Source organism: Gossypium hirsutum, chromosome A03, assembly GCF_007990345.1.
Source record: "Gossypium hirsutum isolate 1008001.06 chromosome A03, Gossypium_hirsutum_v2.1, whole genome shotgun sequence".
NCBI lineage: Eukaryota > Viridiplantae > Streptophyta > Magnoliopsida > Malvales > Malvaceae > Gossypium > Gossypium hirsutum.
Genome location: NC_053426.1, coordinates 99,400,680 through 99,420,154, shown reverse-complemented (window position 1 = coordinate 99,420,154; position 19,475 = coordinate 99,400,680). Strand labels below are relative to the sequence as shown.

General features: G+C 36.6%; 3 protein-coding genes across 7 annotated transcripts; 1 reads left to right on the top strand and 2 right to left on the bottom strand.

Annotated features, from left to right (window-relative positions):
• The first annotated feature begins 455 nt into the window (after positions 1 to 455).
• LOC107886666 (U-box domain-containing protein 19) lies at positions 456 to 3,095 on the top strand. Its single transcript, XM_016810712.2, has one exon. The coding sequence runs from the start codon at positions 708 to 710 to the stop codon at positions 2,766 to 2,768; it is 2,061 nt and encodes a 686-aa protein (XP_016666201.1). The 5' UTR covers positions 456 to 707; the 3' UTR covers positions 2,769 to 3,095.
• Positions 2,979 to 6,870, bottom strand: LOC107886667 (probable serine/threonine-protein kinase PBL22). The gene is made up of 10 exons (XM_016810713.2): positions 6,812 to 6,870; positions 6,627 to 6,702; positions 5,120 to 5,683; positions 4,960 to 5,001; positions 4,761 to 4,862; positions 4,570 to 4,677; positions 4,007 to 4,225; positions 3,822 to 3,937; positions 3,465 to 3,725; positions 2,979 to 3,380 (listed from the first exon to the last, which is right to left on the bottom strand). Exons 3-10 carry the CDS (start codon positions 5,481 to 5,483, stop codon positions 3,153 to 3,155), a joined length of 1,440 nt encoding a protein of 479 aa, XP_016666202.2. The 5' UTR covers positions 5,484 to 5,683; positions 6,627 to 6,702; positions 6,812 to 6,870; the 3' UTR covers positions 2,979 to 3,152.
• Positions 6,871 to 6,909: 39 nt separating this feature from the next.
• On the bottom strand, positions 6,910 to 12,990 carry LOC107886664 (RNA-binding protein 25). Of its 5 annotated transcripts, XM_041099834.1 has the most exons (8): positions 12,247 to 12,470; positions 11,606 to 11,653; positions 10,854 to 11,306; positions 10,600 to 10,743; positions 9,428 to 9,848; positions 8,564 to 9,244; positions 7,891 to 8,474; positions 6,910 to 7,389 (listed from the first exon to the last, which is right to left on the bottom strand). In XM_041099834.1, the coding sequence occupies exons 3-8, from the start codon at positions 11,067 to 11,069 to the stop codon at positions 7,138 to 7,140; spliced, it is 2,298 nt and encodes a 765-aa protein (XP_040955768.1). In that variant the 5' UTR covers positions 11,070 to 11,306; positions 11,606 to 11,653; positions 12,247 to 12,470; the 3' UTR covers positions 6,910 to 7,137. The 5 variants fall into 5 exon arrangements, with proteins under 5 accessions (XP_040955768.1, XP_016666197.1, XP_040955760.1 ...); XM_016810708.2 differs by lacking the exon at positions 11,606 to 11,653 and having other exon boundaries at positions 10,854 to 11,101; positions 12,247 to 12,990; XM_041099826.1 differs by having other exon boundaries at positions 11,606 to 12,859.
• Between the last annotated feature and the right edge of the window lie 6,485 nt (positions 12,991 to 19,475).

The window sequence follows — 19,475 nt, the reverse complement described above, 5'->3', positions numbered from 1 at the left end:
TTAAGTTTAAATTTTATTATTGTGTATTTTTTAAAATTATATATAAAAATATAAAAAGATATAAACATTGTGTATTTTTTTAAAATTATATATAAAAATATAAAAAGATATAAACACCTTTATAATATCATTTTTTATTTTATAAAAAAATTTGATAATTTTACAACTAAATTAGGGTGTGATTGATGAGTGTCATTTGCCACAAACTCAATATTTAATATAAATAATAAAATATTCTAAATACAATAATGTTAATAATGGTGCAATTTTTTAATGATAATAATTGGTGTAATTAGGTTCACAATAATTCATTACCAAGTCCAAATTTTTTTATAAATAATAATAATAATAAAAGGCTAAATGATTTATTTTAGCTTAATTCCACGTTATATGAGCCATCCCATGTCGGCTCCCTCTCATCACGTACCTTCGTACCGTATTTTACGACCACGTGTCACCTCACCATTTGCTTATCCACTGCTCTAAACTATCTACGAAGTAGCCTTTCTCATCTGCACGTGCCATGTACAGCCAAAGTTATTACACGTGTCCAAGCCGACATATCCCAAGTCCCTTTCTCCTTCCTTTTATATATAGTAGACCCCAGAAGCCAAAATCAAAAACTCAAAAATCTAAACGCTAAAGTCAAAATCAAACTTTTTTGTTTTTATCTCCTTTGTTTTTGTTTTTCTTGAAATATCTGGTAAATGATCCAAAAATCGAGTGGGTCGGGTCGCCGGATTCTGACATGCCCGGCAATACATCCTTGCGATTCCATTTCTCCTTCAACTCTTCTAAACTCGCTGATCGATCTTGGTGGAGACATTTGCAGTTACAAATCCAAGGTTTTCTCCGTCAACAAGAGAAATGCGCGGGAAACGTTTCGTCAAATCGCGAACATTCTTCTTTTCCTCCAGGAGATCCGAGATACGACGTCGGATCTACCTCATCCGGTCATCCTCAGCTTGTCCGAGCTCCATCTGACTTTCCAGAAAATTCGATGCCTTCTGGAAGACTGCACCCGCGACGGGACTCGAGCGTGGATGCTAGTGAGTTCGGATTGGGCTGCGAACCAATTCCGGATCGTGATCCGGGGCCTGGCTACGGGTCTGGATGTTTTCCCTCTTTCAACCGTTGACATGTCAAATGAAGCCAAGGATTTGGTTGAGTTAATCATAAGACAAGTTAGGAAAGCTTCATTCGATCCCGACCCGGATGATAAAAAGGCCGTGAAAGATCTCATGCGGATCATGAACCATTTCGAGGAAGGAATCGCACCTGATCCGATTGAGATCAGACGGATCTTGGACCATCTCGGGATTGATAAATGGAGCAGTTGTAACAAGGAAGTGAAATTCTTGGATTCAGAAATCGGAACCGAGTTTTCCAATGAAGAAAACAAAACAAAATTAGAGCTTCTGTGTAGCTTAATGGGATTCATGAGCTATTGCAGATGCGTAATATTTGACACCGTTGACTTCGAAAGTCAGCATCTCAATGGCCAGTGTAGCAACATCAGCAAAGATCTTAAAGGAATCAACGTTGATGATCTCAAGTGTCCGATCTCGTTAGAAATGATGTCGGATCCAGTAACTTTATCATCGGGCCACACCTACGACCGTTGTTCGATTTTAAAATGGTTCAGGTCGGGGAATGCCACTTGTCCCAAGACGGGCGAGAAGCTTACCAGTACGGAATTGGTTCCCAATCTTGTCTTGAAAGGGTTGATCCAACAATATTGTGCTGAAAACGGCATCCCAGTCGTCGTTTCTAGGGGAAAGAATCGTGATATTTCGAGGACAGTAATGGCGGGGAGTTCAGCCGGTGAAGGTGCAATGAAGATGTTGGCTGGTTTTCTCATTAACAAACTTGTTAATGGAAGTGGTGAAGAGATGAACAAGGCGGCATTTGAGATTCGGGTTCTTACTAAAACAAGCATTTTTAACAGGTCTTGTTTGGTTGAATCCGGCACGATCCCACATTTATTGAAGCTGTTGTTATCTGAAGATTCCAACACCCAAGAAAATTCCATTGCTGCTCTCTTGAATCTTTCCAAGCATTCAAAAGGCAAATGTGTTATAGTGGAGAATGAAGGGTTGGATTTGATCGTCCATGTTTTAAGAAAGGGACTTAAAATTGAAGCTCAACAACATGCGGCTGCTACGTTGTATTATCTTGCTTCAGTTGAGGAGAACAGGGTTCTGATCGGTGAAAATCCTGAGGCTATTGCAGGATTAGTAGAGTTGGTTAAGAATGAAAACCATCACTGCAAGAGGAATGCATTGGTTGCTATTTTTGGGCTTCTAGTGCATCCCGAGAACCATTGGAGGCTTCTTGCATCTGGGGTTGTTCCTTTGTTGCTCAATCTTTTGAGAGATTCAGAAAGAGAAGATCTCGTAACTGATTCTCTAGCCATTTTAGCTACTCTAGCAGAGAAAATTGATGGCACAGTCGCAATTTTACGCCGTGGTGCCTTGCAATTGTTAGTAGGGATCTTAGATACCTGCACTTCAAGAACAGGGAAGGAGTACTGCGTTTCCATGCTGTTGGCTCTGTGTGTCAATGGCGGACTAGATGTGGTTGCTCGTTTGGTGAAGATTCCTTCTCTTATGGGATCCTTGTATTCCCAACTTAGTGAAGGTACATCTCGAGCTAGCAAAAAGGCCAGTGCAATCATCAAGATTCTGCACCAGTTTTATGAAAACAACAGCTCCTCAGCTTCAGTGACTCCAGTTCTTCCCCGAGAACAATTCGTTCACGTATGGTAATCCGTAATCCAATTTATTCCTGAAATATTTCCATGTAAATACAGATAAGTGTGTACATCGCTTGTTTCCTTTTATTAGCTCGGTTTTTTGAAGAGCTAATCCACTCAGCTTCTGCCTTTTTTTATGAAGCTGAGTGAAAAACAACAGTAATTTAGCATTTCAATTTTTTTTAGGGTTTGTTCATAATAAGGTCGCAAGACTGTAATACAATGATGTAAAACGCATTCCATTCGTTGTATTGTAGTATCATGTATAAACTTCTTCAACCGTGTTGTACGTGTCCTTTTTCCATGTTAGTAATAAAAGATTATGCTACTACAGTTTATCTAAAACAATCTCTACAAACATGAAGAATTATGTCTCTTGTATCTCCTCTTTAGAGCTTTAGTATATGATTTTTCCACGGGATGCAACTGGCTTTGCTTGTATTGAGATATTAAGTGCTTTTTGTAGTCTTAACACCACCTGCTCCATGGATGGCCTTTCCTGCTTTATCCCTATGCATGACAAAGCTAGCTTGAGCACAAGGTCGAAAGCTTCTAACGAGTATTCCCCGTTAAGTTTCGGGTCTGCAAACTTGGTTGTGTCCCCTTCCCTAGTGAGTACTTTTGCCTGAGAAATAAGAGAAAAATGCATTTGGGATCTTAGTAATAGGAAGGACATCTATTATACAAACTTGATAGAGATTGTTGTTACCATTTTACTTAGAGGCAATGGTCTGTGAAGATTCATATTAAGCACCCTCTGCCCTGACAAAAGTTGAAGAAGTACTATACCAAAACTGTAAACATCCCCAGAGACATTCACACGGTGGTTTCTACGGTACTCGGGATCAACATAACCAAATGTTCCTCTCACTTCTGAGCTCACATGGGATTGGCCTATGTCCATAACTTTAGACAAACCGAAATCTGCTAGTTTTGCTTGAAATTTATCATTGATTAGGATATTTGTTGGCTGACAAAATATGAAAACACCATCATATACCGTGATCAGAGAAGACTAATGACAGAGAGAAAAGGGAATAGCAGAATCCTTTCATCTCGAATGTACCTTGATATCACGATGAACAATGCTGCCTTCTGGGTAAGTGTGGAGAAACCAGAGTCCCCTTGCACTGTCAATTGCAATCTTTAGTCTTTGAATCCATGAAAGACCTTTATCCTTCCCTGTTCAATATCTTTGTGTGAGTGGTTTTCTATGTAACAAAAGCAGTAAATCACATTGATTCCACATACCATATAGCCACTCTGATAGGTTCCCATGATGGCACAGTTCATAGACTAGGAAGCATTCATCTTCATTCTCACAATAGCCAACCAAAGCTACAAGATTCGGATGCTTGATATGTGATAGGCTTCTGACTTCCCTCACGAAGGTTTCTATCTGTCCATCATTGATGATGTGCTTAATCGCAACGTACTGACCATTTGAGAGAAGACCCTTGTATACTTTTCCTGGTCATAACAGAATGAGATCAGGATCCAAGATCGGCATCTGAAGGAACTAAAAGTAAAAGGCTCTTGTGCTTATTTTCTATGTCAAACATTAGGATTCTAAGAATTTTGTCCCAGGACTTGTACGTATCCATAAAGTGGTGTTCTTAGGTGCAATACACAAATACAACAATTGCTTCTCAAGGTTAATCAGCATAAACCCTGTTTTACACTTTTACTTGCAGTGTCAATGCATCTGTGGTTGTTCTTTGAAAACATTGTTTACCGTTCAAAAAACAATCCTTTTTCATGCTTTTCGAACTCGATTTAGATTCCTAAATACTGAATTGTGGTTAGGGTCTAACCAGCTATGCCTTGGCCAATGAAGTTTGATGCATTGAAATAGTTTGTTGCTGAATAAAGTTCTTTGATTGAAATTTTCTGAGAGCCGGAATTCTCGGAGAAATCCGATTCTGTAGAATAAGAAGACAACGATGAGCAATGTCGATTAGTAATCTGTTCTTAGGCAGATTGAATAATTTTGCAGAAAAACTACCTTTTCCCAGGCTTTGTTCTTTCCTTTTTCTGTAGCAGATCCATGTAGCAATGACTACTATTATCAAAGCTCCTACTAATCCACCAATTAAGACCCAAAAACCTATTATGACCAACAAAATTATACACATCCGATTAATAATTATGTTAAAACATCGACACTTGAAACTCAGACTGCTGATGGTTGTTGTTGAGATTACCTCTTTTATGGATATTATCGTTAGCTGTGCCTTCATGTTCATCTGCAAGTCACAAGGAAGAAGGAGATTCATAAAATAATAAGTGAACTGAATCATGAAGTGAGCACATATGCATGGTTATATTGATCTTATTGCAATTTACATTGAAAAATGTTATTACCCAAGGAAAAAGCACTTTCTCTGAGGCATTGAAAGACTGCATAGACCCAGTTCTCATCCTCAACCCTATTGCTTATCATGGATACCAATGCTGCAAATCTACATATATCATCATCATCATCACTAGCAGGATGCTGTTTATAGTCTGATGATCCATTAATCTCTTCCCATCTTCTTAAACATGAATTGCACAAATGTTCCACTCCACGACCGGTGCGTAACACCTTACAATCTTCTTGAAAGTTTTGGAATCTATCTCCTAGCTTATTGATAACATTGGTGACTGTATAGTCTGAACAGCTGCTGGCTCCACTTGTTAGCTTCTGAATACCACAGCCGTATACATCTTTCTCGAAGCTCGCCATTGCTGATAAGCAGTTGCTTTGTTGCGTGGAATTCAAGTAAATGGCTTTTGTAAGGCTTGCTCGCCGCCCAAGTGCAAGAAGGTATTGTTCAAAGGCTCCTCCACAGCGACTGCTATCGATGAACCCACCCCAGTTGCCTAATTCGCAATTTGGCTCCTTGGTGGAGGAAGGGTTTTTAATATCAAGAATGCAATTACCTACTGAATCCAGAGAAAAAGCAAAATCAAGTGTGGCAAACAAAACAAAGACATTCATGAAGGGAAATGCTAAATCCATGCCCATTTGAACTGAGAATAAGGATGGGTTAAAATGGTGATATGCCCATAGTTATTAAAGAAAAGACCAAATCTTTTTTCACTTGGAATAAATGTTGAGGTGAAACTGGAATCTGGGTGTCACAGGGAAACCAAAGAGATGATATTGGAATCATAAATGTGAATAAAATTTATATAATAATAGTGAACTGTAGTTGAATTGTTTATATGAGAGTATTAGAATGACTAGAGCAATGGATGTACACAAGGTGCCAAATGTCTTGGAAGAAATGGAATTTGATTAACAGACATTTCTAGTATCATTTTTATTTTATTTTATAATATGCTGATTTTCGAAGAAGGGTTAACACATTGTCCAAATAAAGTTTAATTCAACACCATAATTTATGATTAAAGAAATGGTGGTGGTAGCCGGCTTGGATTACAATGGAAATGGATGAACACACTTTTTTCATTGTCATTTTATAGTTTGTCTTCCAAGTTATTGACTCAAATACAAAACTTTGATACCAGATGTCCATACTGGAATATTTTATTATCTTTAAAATTAGTAAAATGAACCAGTTCGGGTCCTGCTTGATTAAGATAAGAGAGTTGAAAAAAATATTGAAGGAGAATGAGAAGTGAATGTTGTTTCTCTTCAATGAGTTGACCAAAAGCTTGATTACAAAGGATTGAGTCAGAGGGTGTTCTATTAAGTGATGCCAAAATGCCAATCTGGAAACGACATAAGTTCATTCATAAGAACGTCAGTTTATCCAGCAATTAATCGCTGTTGAATTGATACTGCTTGACTCGATAGAGATTGAAAAAATGAAAACCTATTTCACTCAAATTCTAATTCAGATTGATTAATTGCATCACTTACAGTTTTTAATTTCAGAAATTGCTATTGGGTCCTTGTTTTAGTTCATCCAGACTGTATATTCTCATTTCCCAAGTTGCTGATTGATTAACAAAAAATCAATTATTAGATTTAACAAACAAGTATATCTCAATTCTGAACATGGTTAGAGTAGAGATGGGAAAATAGATGTTTAAGAAAAAAGCCACCTTAAGTAGTGGAACATGAATCATCAGTGGTAGCCAAAATGGAAGAGAGTAATGTCAATACTGCTCCTCATTGAGAGCGGTCAAAAAACAGTTCGAAATCAGCAGAAGAAAAAAGAAAAAGGGTTAATATTGACTAATATCGTGCTTAGAAGTAATACAAACTCAACAAGCCTATTCCCTAGTTCAATCTACATTTAGTTCTTCAAATAACAGAGGGCTAAAAGAAAAGATATCGATGACTCACCCCGACGGTGACTAATAACCATGCAATCAAAATCTCAGTCCTGCACCGACACAGGGACCCACAGCGTCACAAGAATGTTAGATCAGGATCTCGACCGCAAAGCCAGGCCAGTTTCTACTTTTTTAATCTCAAATATCAGCATCCTCCACATCTTAAGCACAAACATCTCCGCTTCTTCATCTAATATAGACTGCAGCAGCTCCAGCATTTGGGAAGCCTTAACATGTTCCTGAGTACCCGACACGATGTAATCAACCAGTGTTTTCTCTTCTTCTCCCAAAAACTCCATAATTTTCTTTGAGATCCAGGGTCTCATTCTCTCATGCAATGCATGCTGTACAAATGCACCAAAACAAAAGAGTACCATCTTAGAATTACAGTCTAGGAAATATAGATACAGACTAATTACAATTTTCTACATTGAAAAGACAAGACAATTCTGCATCACAGAATTCTGAAAATCCTTTAAGACAACATTCTATTTCTCATTATTTTGATCAAGTTGATAACTTAATTACAAAACTATAGTTTTGGAACACCATATAATTTGCATGTACAATGAACAGTCGATAAGTAAAATTATAAGGTGAAGAGAGCTGCCTAGAGATGATTATTTCCAACAAATGCAGAAGAGAAATATAGATACAGCAATATTCATTTTAGTTTCGTGTATGCCAAGGACTAAGAACATGTGGAATACATTTGGGTGTTGAATTGATTATACTGCTATAATCAAGTTAACATTAGGCACTTTGTTAACCAGTTAATCCTGACCAGAGGATAGATGTTTCTCAAAACTAACAGTCTGAAAAAGGACATGTGAAAAGATGATTACCTGATCATACACATTCCAGTTTATCTCGTATGAGAATAGTTCCTCCTTGGTCTTAGGAATCATATCGATTAGTTGTTTGGCATCCAAAAGCTTCTGGTTATCTGTTGTTTTCACCTTATCCTGTCCATGTTCCCTGTCTCTATCCCGATCAGGGATCTTCTCTTTGCTCTCACCTCTGCTGCGACTGTCCTCATCATTACGATCTTTATCCCTACTAGATTTATCATAAGAACGTCTGCTTCGCTCTCTTTCTGCATCAGACTTTTCCTCTTTAGGGTTAACATTTGATATTCGCTTTGCAAATTCAGCAGCTGCAACCAGATTTGGTGCTGGTGCGCCAGGTTGGACAGCCTGCAGTTCCTCAGTAGAGTAATCAATGGGAACCAGGGGCCTCATTTTCTTCTCCTTCTGTGCATCATCATCTTCCTCCTCATGGAAAACAGATGGGACAGTAGTCCGCTTTCCAGATCCAACTAGACCAAAACCTAACTTCCTTGGTGCATTCCCACTCTGCCGTGTATCTGATGCAGAAACAAAGGCCACATTTGATTCATCAACAGAACCATTTTGCATATTCCCATCACCTATCATATACAAACATAGTTCATTTCAGAAAAATAAATAAAAAGAGATGAACACTACAAATAAATTAAGGGGAGAAATGAACAAATACCAGATATCTGGTTTTCATGACTTGATTCGTGCTCATAATGCTGTTCAACTGCCTTATCTTTGCTTTCGGTGCTAGGTTCTTCAGCCAACACATTCTTTGCAGCTCCATTTGCAAAGCAACCAGACAAAAGCTTTAATGCATCTCGCTGCTGCTGCAGTTGCAGCTGCTCCTCCTCTGCCCTTTTCTTGGCCTCAGCAATTTCTTTCTCTTCTTTGAGTCTATCAGCCAAGTCATCCTCCTTCTCCCGCAATCTCTTCCTCCTCTTTTCCTCCAAAACACTCCTACGCAGCCTTTTTCTTGAATCTTCATCGTCATCATCTTCTTCATCATAGCGAATCTCCTTCTTTCGTTTGCGTTCCCTCTCTTTCTCCCTTTCCTTCTCATACTGTCTCTGCTTCTCCTTGTCCCTTTCTCTTTGCTCCCAATCTCTAAGAAATTTTTCATACTCACGCTCTGCCTCCTCAATCTTCCTTCTCTGTTCCCTCTCTTTTCTCATCCTTTCACGCTCTGTTTCTCTTTCTAATCTTTCAATTTCACGCTCCTTGTCCCTCTTAAGATCTTGCTCTCTGTCTCTACTCCTATCATATCTACGATCAGGTGAGCTTGTCTCAGGTCGATCATTTTCAGTTGTCGCTTTGCTCTCACTGGTAGTCTCATCATCAATTTTACCTTCAGCTCCATCTGCAAAATTATGCACTCAATATCAAAATCTCCTATATTTGAAAAATAATTCGTATCACTATTTCCTCCAGTGTGATTCTCCTTACAATTTAAGGACTTCCATACATATTTTTTGATGACATGGCATGGAAAAGACAACAAAGAGATCAACAAAACCACAAACATGCAGCTGCAAAAACTCACCATTTCTCATTAAATCAATATCAGAGTTCCCATCCCTTGATTTAACAGGCAAATCTGAATTTGATTTCCCAGAACCATCAGGAGCAGTTTGTGGAGGTGGTGGTGGGAGAGGATTGGTCTTTAACCTTTCCTCAATCATGCCAGCAAGCTTTTCTGAAGCATCTCGATCAGCCTCACGGTCTTCATCAGTGACAATGCCAGAGTTGGCAATGTCCATGATATTTTCTTTGTTGGCACTGTCACTGTTCTTCTTTGGATCCTCAACAGAAGTTGTTGAAGATTCATTCTTCACATCACCTACTGCATTTTCACCTTCTTTCTCAGACTCTGCAGATGGAGGTTCATTTAGTTTCTTTGCGTTTTCAGTTTTCTTTTCAACATACTTCTCCAGATATTCCTTTGTTGCTTGACTAACGTTTACCTGTTAACCATACAATTATGTGCACAATCAAATCATTGAAACAAGATAAGAAAGACAACAGTAACCACAGGCAGAACTAAATCATTCAAACAGAAGCATCAGCTCACAGAGTGAATAATATTACTTTAAAGACTCCCACTTAATTCATCTGTTCACCAACCATATCTCCATAGAACATTTAACCAACCTAAAACAAGTTATTTTCCGGGAAAAAAAGCATAAAACTTCCATTTACTTACATTTATGTACTTAAAAATGCCTATCTCCTCCTTATCTTCTCCAAATCTCTAAAGTGACCATTTGAAACAATTTTAAAGTGAAAAAAAAACATCAAAGAGCATTCAGAAAGTGAGTTAGGCAATATACCGCTTGAGTATAGATCATAATGAAACATATGTACCAGAAAAGCTCAAATCTATCTTACACCTTAATGTTATTGACAATTACATTCTACCATGTTCAAATATCATCCATCATACTTCAATTTTATATTTTGCATTTTATACATAATTCAGCTTATAAGATACACTTATTTTAAAGCACAGTAAAAGATAGTAGTTCAATTACATTCAATTTCTAAATTTCCAAAATAAACTCAACAGTTTGTCATGTAAATGAAATGCAATAATAGTTTAACCTTCATGATTTTAAATCATAGTGAATTAAGACTTGAACCTGATCACATTTTAGAACAGAAAAAAATTTTCAAGACAATCATGGGGGATCAAAAAGGATAACAAAGAGTACTCACCACTAATTCTTGTCCGTCAATATTAAATTTGCTAAGTAGGCGCACTGCACGAAGAACCCCTTCAGCAGACTCAAAATCACAAAGCCCAAATGCTTTTGGTGTCCCATTAGAGGGGCGTTTCCAACTCTTGACAGGTCCACAAAGCTGCAAGAAGGTGTAATAATAACATTATATAAAGCCAAAGCTCGCAGATAAATATAAACAAAGCTACTTAAAAAATGAAAAAAAGAAAGCACATAATAATAATAACCCACATGAAGGAGAGACAGCATGAAGTCGTTGTCCACTGTTGGTGCTATCTTGCCAATATAAACTGTCGTTTGTGGTTTCTCTGTTGGAGTAACATTAGGAACAGCTGGTCTAATGACAGGAGGAATAATTGGGCGAGCACCAGGAACAGGAGGCCGTGAAACTGTTGGCATCACACCAATAGCTCCAGGTGGGCGTGGAGGGAATGCAGGCCGAATCATTGCTGGGTAAGGAGAGGGATAGCGGAGAAGTCCTGCATAAACAGAAAACAGATATCTATGCAACCATATCAGAGCAAGTTAACAGAATAAACACATTGATAAATGTTTTCAATGTAACTAAGCACTCTTACAAGGAAAAAAGCTTCTAAAAGAATAATTAAATGATTTTACCACACATTAAAACTATAAAGAGATGGCACCACAGGCATGGCAACTATCACCAGCTGAATAGCAAACCTGAAGGAAACATCAAGAGAATAGCATCGAATTCATAATCATGACTGCGTAGAGTGCACTTACCTTAGACATCCATTCGTTAATAGCCTTATCCCATGCACCAATTGCACAAATTTGTAGATTGGATAACATGAGACTTCCAGCATCTCATGCTTGCAAATGAATTATTTAACACAAAATTCTAGTTTCATATTTCACCATTTAGATTTATCTCAACTGTTAGAGCCCAAGTGCCACAGGAAAAAACACAAAGAGGAAAGAACGAGAAAGAAAAAATGTAACTGGGAGGATTGTGATACCTTAGAATACAAAGCCAAGGAGCACTCAGTTGTTAACATGGTCTGCTGCTGGCAATTCATAAACCCATGAATGGGAAATTATCCTTATAACTACCAGAAAGTATACAGCCTACTAAAAATGAACACGACAGAGTGCGACATGATTTAGAACAAAATGGCACAATTATGAAGCTATCAAATTCGTCTGCACGTTTTTTCACACATGACCATTAAAATTCTAGGTGGGTTTAAACTTGAAAATGATATTTAAAATCTACATTTCTTTTCTAACTCCAAATGCTATTAAGGCATACCAAATAGAAGTGGGTCTCTCTAAGCAATTTTGAATTGAAGCCTTTCCAACATTTCTCACCCGTATTCAATCAAAGAAACTGCAGGACAAAACATCTCATCTGTGCCCCTTTTTTCTATATCACTCCCAAAATTCCTCATTACTCAATCCCTCACTTAAGGCATATTATCAGCACATTCATAACAATTGCACCAGGAAAAAAAACAAAACAGCAAAGAAATAAACACATGTACATACATATGAATAATCAATAATCAACTTAATGGTACAAATAATCAGATTAAAGATCAACCCTTGAATTGAATTCACAATTATGCACCCACTTAAAACAAAGGAAGGAATAACCCACCCGGAGGAGGCATGGTGCCCGGAGGAACAGCTCCCGGTAGCGCTGCATATCCATTTGGAATCGGAGCAAACGGTCTAAGAGCAGGATTCGGAACCTGACCTGCAGGCACCTGGTACTGCATCAACGGCGGCGGAATAGAACCAGGAGCCGAACTCACGCCGGGCGGCTGCAAGCCAGGAGGTTGAAAATTCGGTAACGGCGAAAACTGCGGGACTGGACGGAACGAAGGAGGCGCCGGGGGAACGGCTGTGGCAGCTCCGGAGATCGGCGGTGGAGGAGTCGAGTAGGAAGGAACGGCGGGAGGAGGTTGAGGAGATACCGGTGGGGCGCTAGGGTTAGGGTTTGGTTGGAGCTGTGTTGATACGGTAGAGGAAGGAGATGGATCGGGTTGGGTTGGTAGTGGATTCGGATTATCGGAACCGGGTTTAGATTGGGAATTGGTGGTGTCTAGGGCTGCTGGAGACGAGGGAGATTCGGCCATTGAACTAGAAAGAGATCGAAGCGATGAATTCAGTAAAGGTTTTCAAAGAATTTTATTACTTCTAAAATAATTTTCTTAGATTTTTTTTTTATTTGATTATAGAACTTCAAATCAAAATCCAATGCTCAGTTAATGACATCTATGTGCCCTAAACCTATATATACAACATTAGAGAAAGAAATGGAGGAAGCGCGTGAACGTTAAGGGACAAAATTTCCTGCTTGCGGTAGCATGATTATAGTTTCGGTTCGCGCTTTTTCATTGGGAAAAAAAATCTGTACATGCATTTTTATTTTTTAACTCAAATTTAATTTGGTAATTTTCATATTAATATTTATGAATATCTCTATTTTTGTAATTTACTTTGTTTAATTTAAAAATAATACTATTATTAATGCAAATCGCAAAAAAGTATAAATACATTACACATAGTACAAACGGTAACTAAATTACTACAAATTAATATATATATGTTATGTCTACAAAATAATCTCATAACAAGAGAATGACTAACACAACATATAATTAATAACAAAATCTAAATAAATTTATTTTAACAATTATAAAATAAAATAATTTAATCTTTTTATTTAAAATAATATTAGGAATCTTATACACGCATGAAAACTACAAATTTATAACATAAAGTATATTTAAAAATAACATATAATAAATAATGAAATGTATGTTTTGAAACCTATTAATAGCTAGAAATCCTATCACATCTGTATGCATGTGGAAACCACGAACTTAGAACACAATAATATGTTCAAAAATGATATACAATAAATAATGAAACGTATGGTTTGAAACTAATTAATAATAACATATGAAATATGTACTATATTAAAAAAATAGATTAAAACGAAATTTAAACATATAAATACATTCAGTTGAGAATACTAAATGAATGCAATTGTTTATCATGGTGTTGTCATTGAGTTTGATATGGTTCTGACATTTTTTAAATTTCCCTAATTGAATTGGCGCCCGGTTGACTCATGACATCAACTTAGTAAAATGACTAACAATATAGATATATTGTAACAGCCCATTTTCAGTGAAATCGGAACAGTGGTTTCCGAACCACAAATATGAACCAGAAAGAAAATTTATTTTAATATTATTGCATGGTTTGCATTATGATAGGAATGTCATATGAAAATTCTAATAAGAAAATTTTACCGATTATGTGTTTAATAATGGAAAGGACCAAATTGTATAAAATGCAAAAGTTGAGTTCTAGTAGCTATAAGTATCTAATAGCTATGAAATTCAAAAATTGAGGTCCTTATATGATAATTAGACCATTAAAGAAAAGTTAGTAGATATGGTTGATGAATCATTCATGGAAAATTAGAAAAATGACAAGTACTAAATTGGAAACTAAAATAATTAAAAGATGATAATAGAAAAATATCATCATTTTATATCATCTTCCCCAAATTAAGACATGGAAACCCTAGGAAAGAGAAAAATGCTCAAGCAAGTTTAATTGGTTCAATTGGGTAAGCATTCTTGTCTTGTTTTTAGTAATTTTCATATTTTTGAGATCGAAATAGTTTAATTTATCTATTTTGGGGATTAATTTGTAAAGATATCAAAGTATAGAAATTTATGGATGAGTATGCTGAAAATTTGAAATTTATGGTAGAAAATGAAAGGTTGATAGATAAACAACTTTTGTAATGTGAATTTTCATGAAATTGTAATTTAGGGACTAAATTGTAAAAATGTAAAATTCAAGAAAAATTTCTGATTTTTATGAAATATATGTGTTGTAAATGTTATATGAAAATTTTGGTTAGGCTTGGAATAATGATTAAATTGCATGAATTTCATTTTCCAAGCCTAGGGACGAAATCGTCATTTATGAAAAGTATAAGGGCAAAATAGTAAATTTGTCTAGGATGTGAATTGAATTAAATTGAGTATGAAATGAATTAAATTGATATTAAATTCATTTATATAGATCCTGAAAGACCTAATACTGAGTTGGATCGAGGAAAACAAAAAAGTTTCGGATTAGTAGATTTCGTATACGAACAAGTATAGAAGTAAGTTCGTGTAACTAAATTGTGTACATTTATATGTTTGAATTAAATGTTGTATATGCGAATTGTATAATTGTCATGTATGTGAAATTGATTGAGTATTCGATTGTAACGCCCCAAATTTCGGGAATTCTGTGAATGTTGGCATAGGTTTAATTATGTTAGTGGACCTCTAGAAGGCCCAAGCTTAAGATAGAATCCAGCAATTTTAGTTAATTTTTGTTCCATAAGAAAAAGGGGGTGAAATTATGAAATAGGACCTATGTGAAAATGTTTGAAAATGCTATAGGCTAAATTGAAGTGGCCAAATAAATAGGAGTGCAAAATAGGAGGATTTGCATGACAAACCTCCCATTTTACATGAAGTGGTCAGCCATCATGTTGTTGTAGACAATATGAGCACTTGATATCCATAATTTATGGTACAAATTGATAATGGGTTAGGTAAATGTTCCATGATAATGGATTAGGTAAATATTCCATGATAATGGGTCAGGTAAATGTTCCATGATAATGGTTTAGGTAAATGTTCCATGATGGGCATTACATGTCTTTTGTATTAAAGAATTAAATGGATGAAATATGAAATTTTATTAAAAGAAAAAGGGGTGAAAAGAACAAAGTTTTGTCCATCTTTGTTCATCATAGCCTAAAGTTAGAGAAGAGAAAGGAGAGGAGAAAGCTCTTGAATGTTCGGTCACTTGGGGAAGAAAATTGAAGGTAAGTTCATGATAGTTTGCTTCTATCTTGATGTTCATGAGTTCTTCTTGATTCCACCTTAACTCTTGAAGCATATTTTGGTTTTTGGTTGTGTTGTGAGCATTTGGTCATGAATTAAAATGAAGGAAATGGTTGTTGTTTCATGTTCTTTTGATGAAAAATGGAAGATAGGTGAAGTTGAGCCAAACAAATGAGCATGCATGTGCCTTAGATGCTAAGGGGAAAAATCGGCTAACATGTTGTGCTTTAAAATGATGAAATGGAGACTATACTTAAGTAAACTCATAGATATGTGATGATTGATTGGTGATATACATGTTTAAATAACATGCATGCAAGTTATGTGTGAAAGAGTGATTTGGTAATAAATCTGCTTGGGACAGCAGCAGTAACGTGACTTTGGAAAATCACCATAAATTGTGAGAGATGAGTTAAAAGGTGAATAAATTATGTAATTAAAGCTTAATGAGTCTAGTTTCAAATGAAATAAACGAGAACATATTTTGAATTTTGTACAATGAGAAATTTGATTCGTAATGAAGAGTTGTCAAATTAGTCAAACAGTGAAACATGGGAAACTTTAAGAAAAATATGGTATTGATTAGCCAAACCAAAAATTTTGAAAATTTTATAGATAGAAGATATATGAGTCTATTTTCAGGGAAAATTAACGGCACTTGATTTGGAGTTTCGTAGCTCCAGTTATAAATGATTTAGTGACTATTGCTCAGGAAGATAGCTTGCAGTAAAATTATGATTATGTGGTAAACATTGACAAAAATTTGTTAATGAGTTGCTTATTGATTTCTTATAAGCTTACTATGATCTGTAGGTGTGGTTGGCCGAATATTGTAAGGGGTTAATACGTAGTTTGTATTTGAATAGTTAGATTAACGTGTTAGTAATCCAATTGTAGGCGGTTCGTGTGTGGATCTCGTCAGCATATCGTCGCAAACAGGTGTGTAACTAACACCCTCTTTCATAGTCTGGATCGGCAAAAGTCGAAAAGCCGAAAAGTGTGCGAATACTCGTGAGGTAAATCGATTAATGTTTTTGGTAAGCTGCAAAATTTGGACTGCAAAGTGCATGATTTTTGTGCCCTCGATATTTCTGGGCTTAATGGGCCAAAATTGGAAGGATGGGCCAACGGGCCCAATTCGGTAAGAACCCTCGGTACGTGATTCTGTTAGTACGTGAAAAGTAAGAATATGCATGAAAAACCCTAAAATAGATAAATCACTGAAATACCTTTAAAAGTGGAAAATTTACAGTTTTACCCCTAGTAGATAAATTACCGAAATACCCCTAGGGTTAAATTGACCTAAATGCATGTTTGACTGTTGTTATTTACTGCATGCCATGTTGTTATTATCTGATGCATGGGATTGGGATATTGACGGAGGAAGTACTAAAAGTGGCTTGTCCACGTACTGGAGGCTTTGCCTCAATTTACTGTTAACTGAGCAACAAGGCTGCAACTGTGGAGTGTTGGGCTGGGTGGGCTGAGCTATTCCCCACATAGAGTGTAGGGCTGGTACGAGTGGAGTGTAGTGGTTGGTGGGTTGAGTAGTGTCCCCAAATGGGCTTGCATATGTTATTGATGTTGCATATATTTTGAAATGGGCTTATGGGCCATACTGTTATCTAAATAAGGGGCTAAGGCCCAGTTTATTGTAATCTGAAAAGGGCTCTGGTCCAGTACCACTGTTACCTGAATGGGCTTAGGCCCAATAGGCTTGAGCTGACTTGGGCTTTGAATGGGTTTTCCTTACACACTGAGTTTCCCTAAACTCACCCATTTTATTTTCATCCACGCAGGAAATCCCCAACCATAGTGGGCTTGGAGCTGTGAGGGAATTCGGAGTGGCCACCCATTCTGAAAGTTTGGTTTTCTTCTGGTGAACTGGACATCCTATTATTTACGTTGAGGTTTGGGTTTTTAAATGTAATAAGGCCGCTTAATTATTTTTGATGGTTTTAATATGTATTACTAATATAGGTATTACTTATTTTAACTGTTGAAATTGGATAGCTTTAGGGCGCGTTTTCAAAAAAAAACAACAATTGATTTCAAAATAACACGACAACAAGCAAAACTTCCGCAATGAAAGTATTTTCCAAAATTAATCACTTTCCTAAAAATGACTTAATCAAATCGGTTTCCTAGAAATATACATGACGTTAAGGTGTGGCAATGGCGGTGTACATGTCTAGGATTGGATCTGAAGGGAGCTTGGTACTTAAGTAGTCCGATAGACTCACCTCATCTTTTCCGGTTTCCTACCTAGTGCACAGCTTCCATTCACTTTAACTTATAATGAAATTATCTTTTAAAACATTAAGTAGGTTTTTCTGGATCAACAATATAAAATGTTTTGAACGCTTCGATGTGGCATGTCGGATCCGGCCATAACGTCTGGGCCGGGTTTGGGGTGCTACATCGATAATACCCGATAAATGTCAAATCTCGTTTGAATAAATGAAAGTCGATGGATACAGGATTTCCCGTATTGGTTGTAGTCCAGCATATGTTGCGGACACACCATAGCTCTTATGAGCGTCCCGCTATAAGCCCTCTCAAGCTTCCCATATAAGGTTCTTGTGAGCTTCCCGATAATAGCTCTCCGGAGTGTCCCGATAGGTTGTGATGCTACATTTGTTGTGGACACACATTAGCTTTTACGAGCATCCCAATTAAAGGTTCTTTATTAAATTCCCGTTAAATTGGCTCTTTGTGAGCTTCCTAATAGTGCTCACTTGAAGTTCCCAATATTGGCTATCCGAAGCTTTCCAATATGGTTCATTATGAACTTCCTGATATGGTTCTTCGTGAACTTCTCGATAAGGTTCTTTGTGAACTTCCAGATTATGGCTTTTATGAGCTTCCTATTATATAGCCATGATAAGCTTTCAGATAGGCTCTTTATGAGCTTCCCAAAAAGGCTCTGTGTGAGCTTTCGCTTTGTATGTGCTTTTCGATTATGTGCCCTAATTGGGTACCCCTAAAAATGAATTGATGAATTATAGTAGTGTTCACTAAAGTGTACTATATGAGCGTATCCATCGATATTTCAAATAAATTCAACGGGTAAAATTCTGACATGACTAAACTGAACTTGAAATGATTTGTCATTAAAGTGTACATGTAATATGGAATAATGATATGGAAAGCATATGTATATGAAAGACATTAAATGATGAGCTCATCCATGTTCTTGGTATTATGTGAATTACTTTACTAACATGATTGGTGAAGTTATGTTTTAGGTTATAAGCCAAATTGCTTGGATGCATTATTGTATGCTTAACTTAAATATTGTAAATATATGGTAAGTAAAATTCCTATTATACAAACTTACTAAGCATTAAATGCTTACTAGGTTTTCTTTTCTCTGTTTTATAGTGCTCGGAAGCTCGTAAAGGTTGGAGATCGGTCGGAGTATCATCACACTATCCTCAAGCTTGTTTTGGTATAAATAGAAAATTTATTTTGACATAATGGCATGTATAAGCTAATTTTACCAATGATGATATGTAAATGGATGTTTGTAATCTAGCCATTGGAATGGCTAGTAATGGTATATTTTGTTATGATAATATAAAGTTATATCATGTTTAATACATACATGTATAAGGCATGGTTAGATTGAATTAGGGTAAAATATATATATTCTTGAAAAAAGGTAAATCTGACTATATGAATGTATGTAATGTTATACTATATATATTAATAATGTTTGCTTAGTTTCATGCTTGAAATTGATTGGTATATATGTACAAGTATTGTTGTAGGTTATTGGCAAATTTGGGTGAGAAATAAGGCTAGGAAATGGCCTTATTTTGTCCACACGGGGTAGACACACGGGCGTGTGTCTTGACCGTGTGTGGCACACGGCTTAGCACATGGGCATGTGGTTTGGCCGTGTGTCACCTGCATCCTAAAATTGAGAAACAGAATGCTCAGAATTGGGCAC

Bases quoted from the DNA above. Each gene is read 5' to 3' on its own strand.
- LOC107886666 (XM_016810712.2), top strand. From the start codon at position 708: ATGATCCAAAAATCGAGTGGGTCGGGTCGCCGGATTCTGACATGCCCG.
- LOC107886664 (XM_016810708.2), bottom strand. From the start codon at position 12,727: ATGGCCGAATCTCCCTCGTCTCCAGCAGCCCTAGACACCACCAATTCC. The intron at 9,849-10,599 runs GTGAGTACTCTT...TATGGTTAACAG, and splicing joins TTGACGGACAAGAATTAGTG to GTAAACGTTAGTCAAGCAAC. The intron at 9,245-9,427 runs GTGAGTTTTTGC...ATAATTTTGCAG, and splicing joins TATTGATTTAATGAGAAATG to ATGGAGCTGAAGGTAAAATT.
- LOC107886667 (XM_016810713.2), bottom strand. From the start codon at position 5,483: ATGGCGAGCTTCGAGAAAGATGTATACGGCTGTGGTATTCAGAAGCTA. The intron at 5,002-5,119 runs GTAATAACATTT...TGTGACTTGCAG, and splicing joins AGAAAGTGCTTTTTCCTTGG to ATGAACATGAAGGCACAGCT. The intron at 3,381-3,464 runs GTAACAACAATC...CTTATTTCTCAG, and splicing joins CATTGCCTCTAAGTAAAATG to GCAAAAGTACTCACTAGGGA.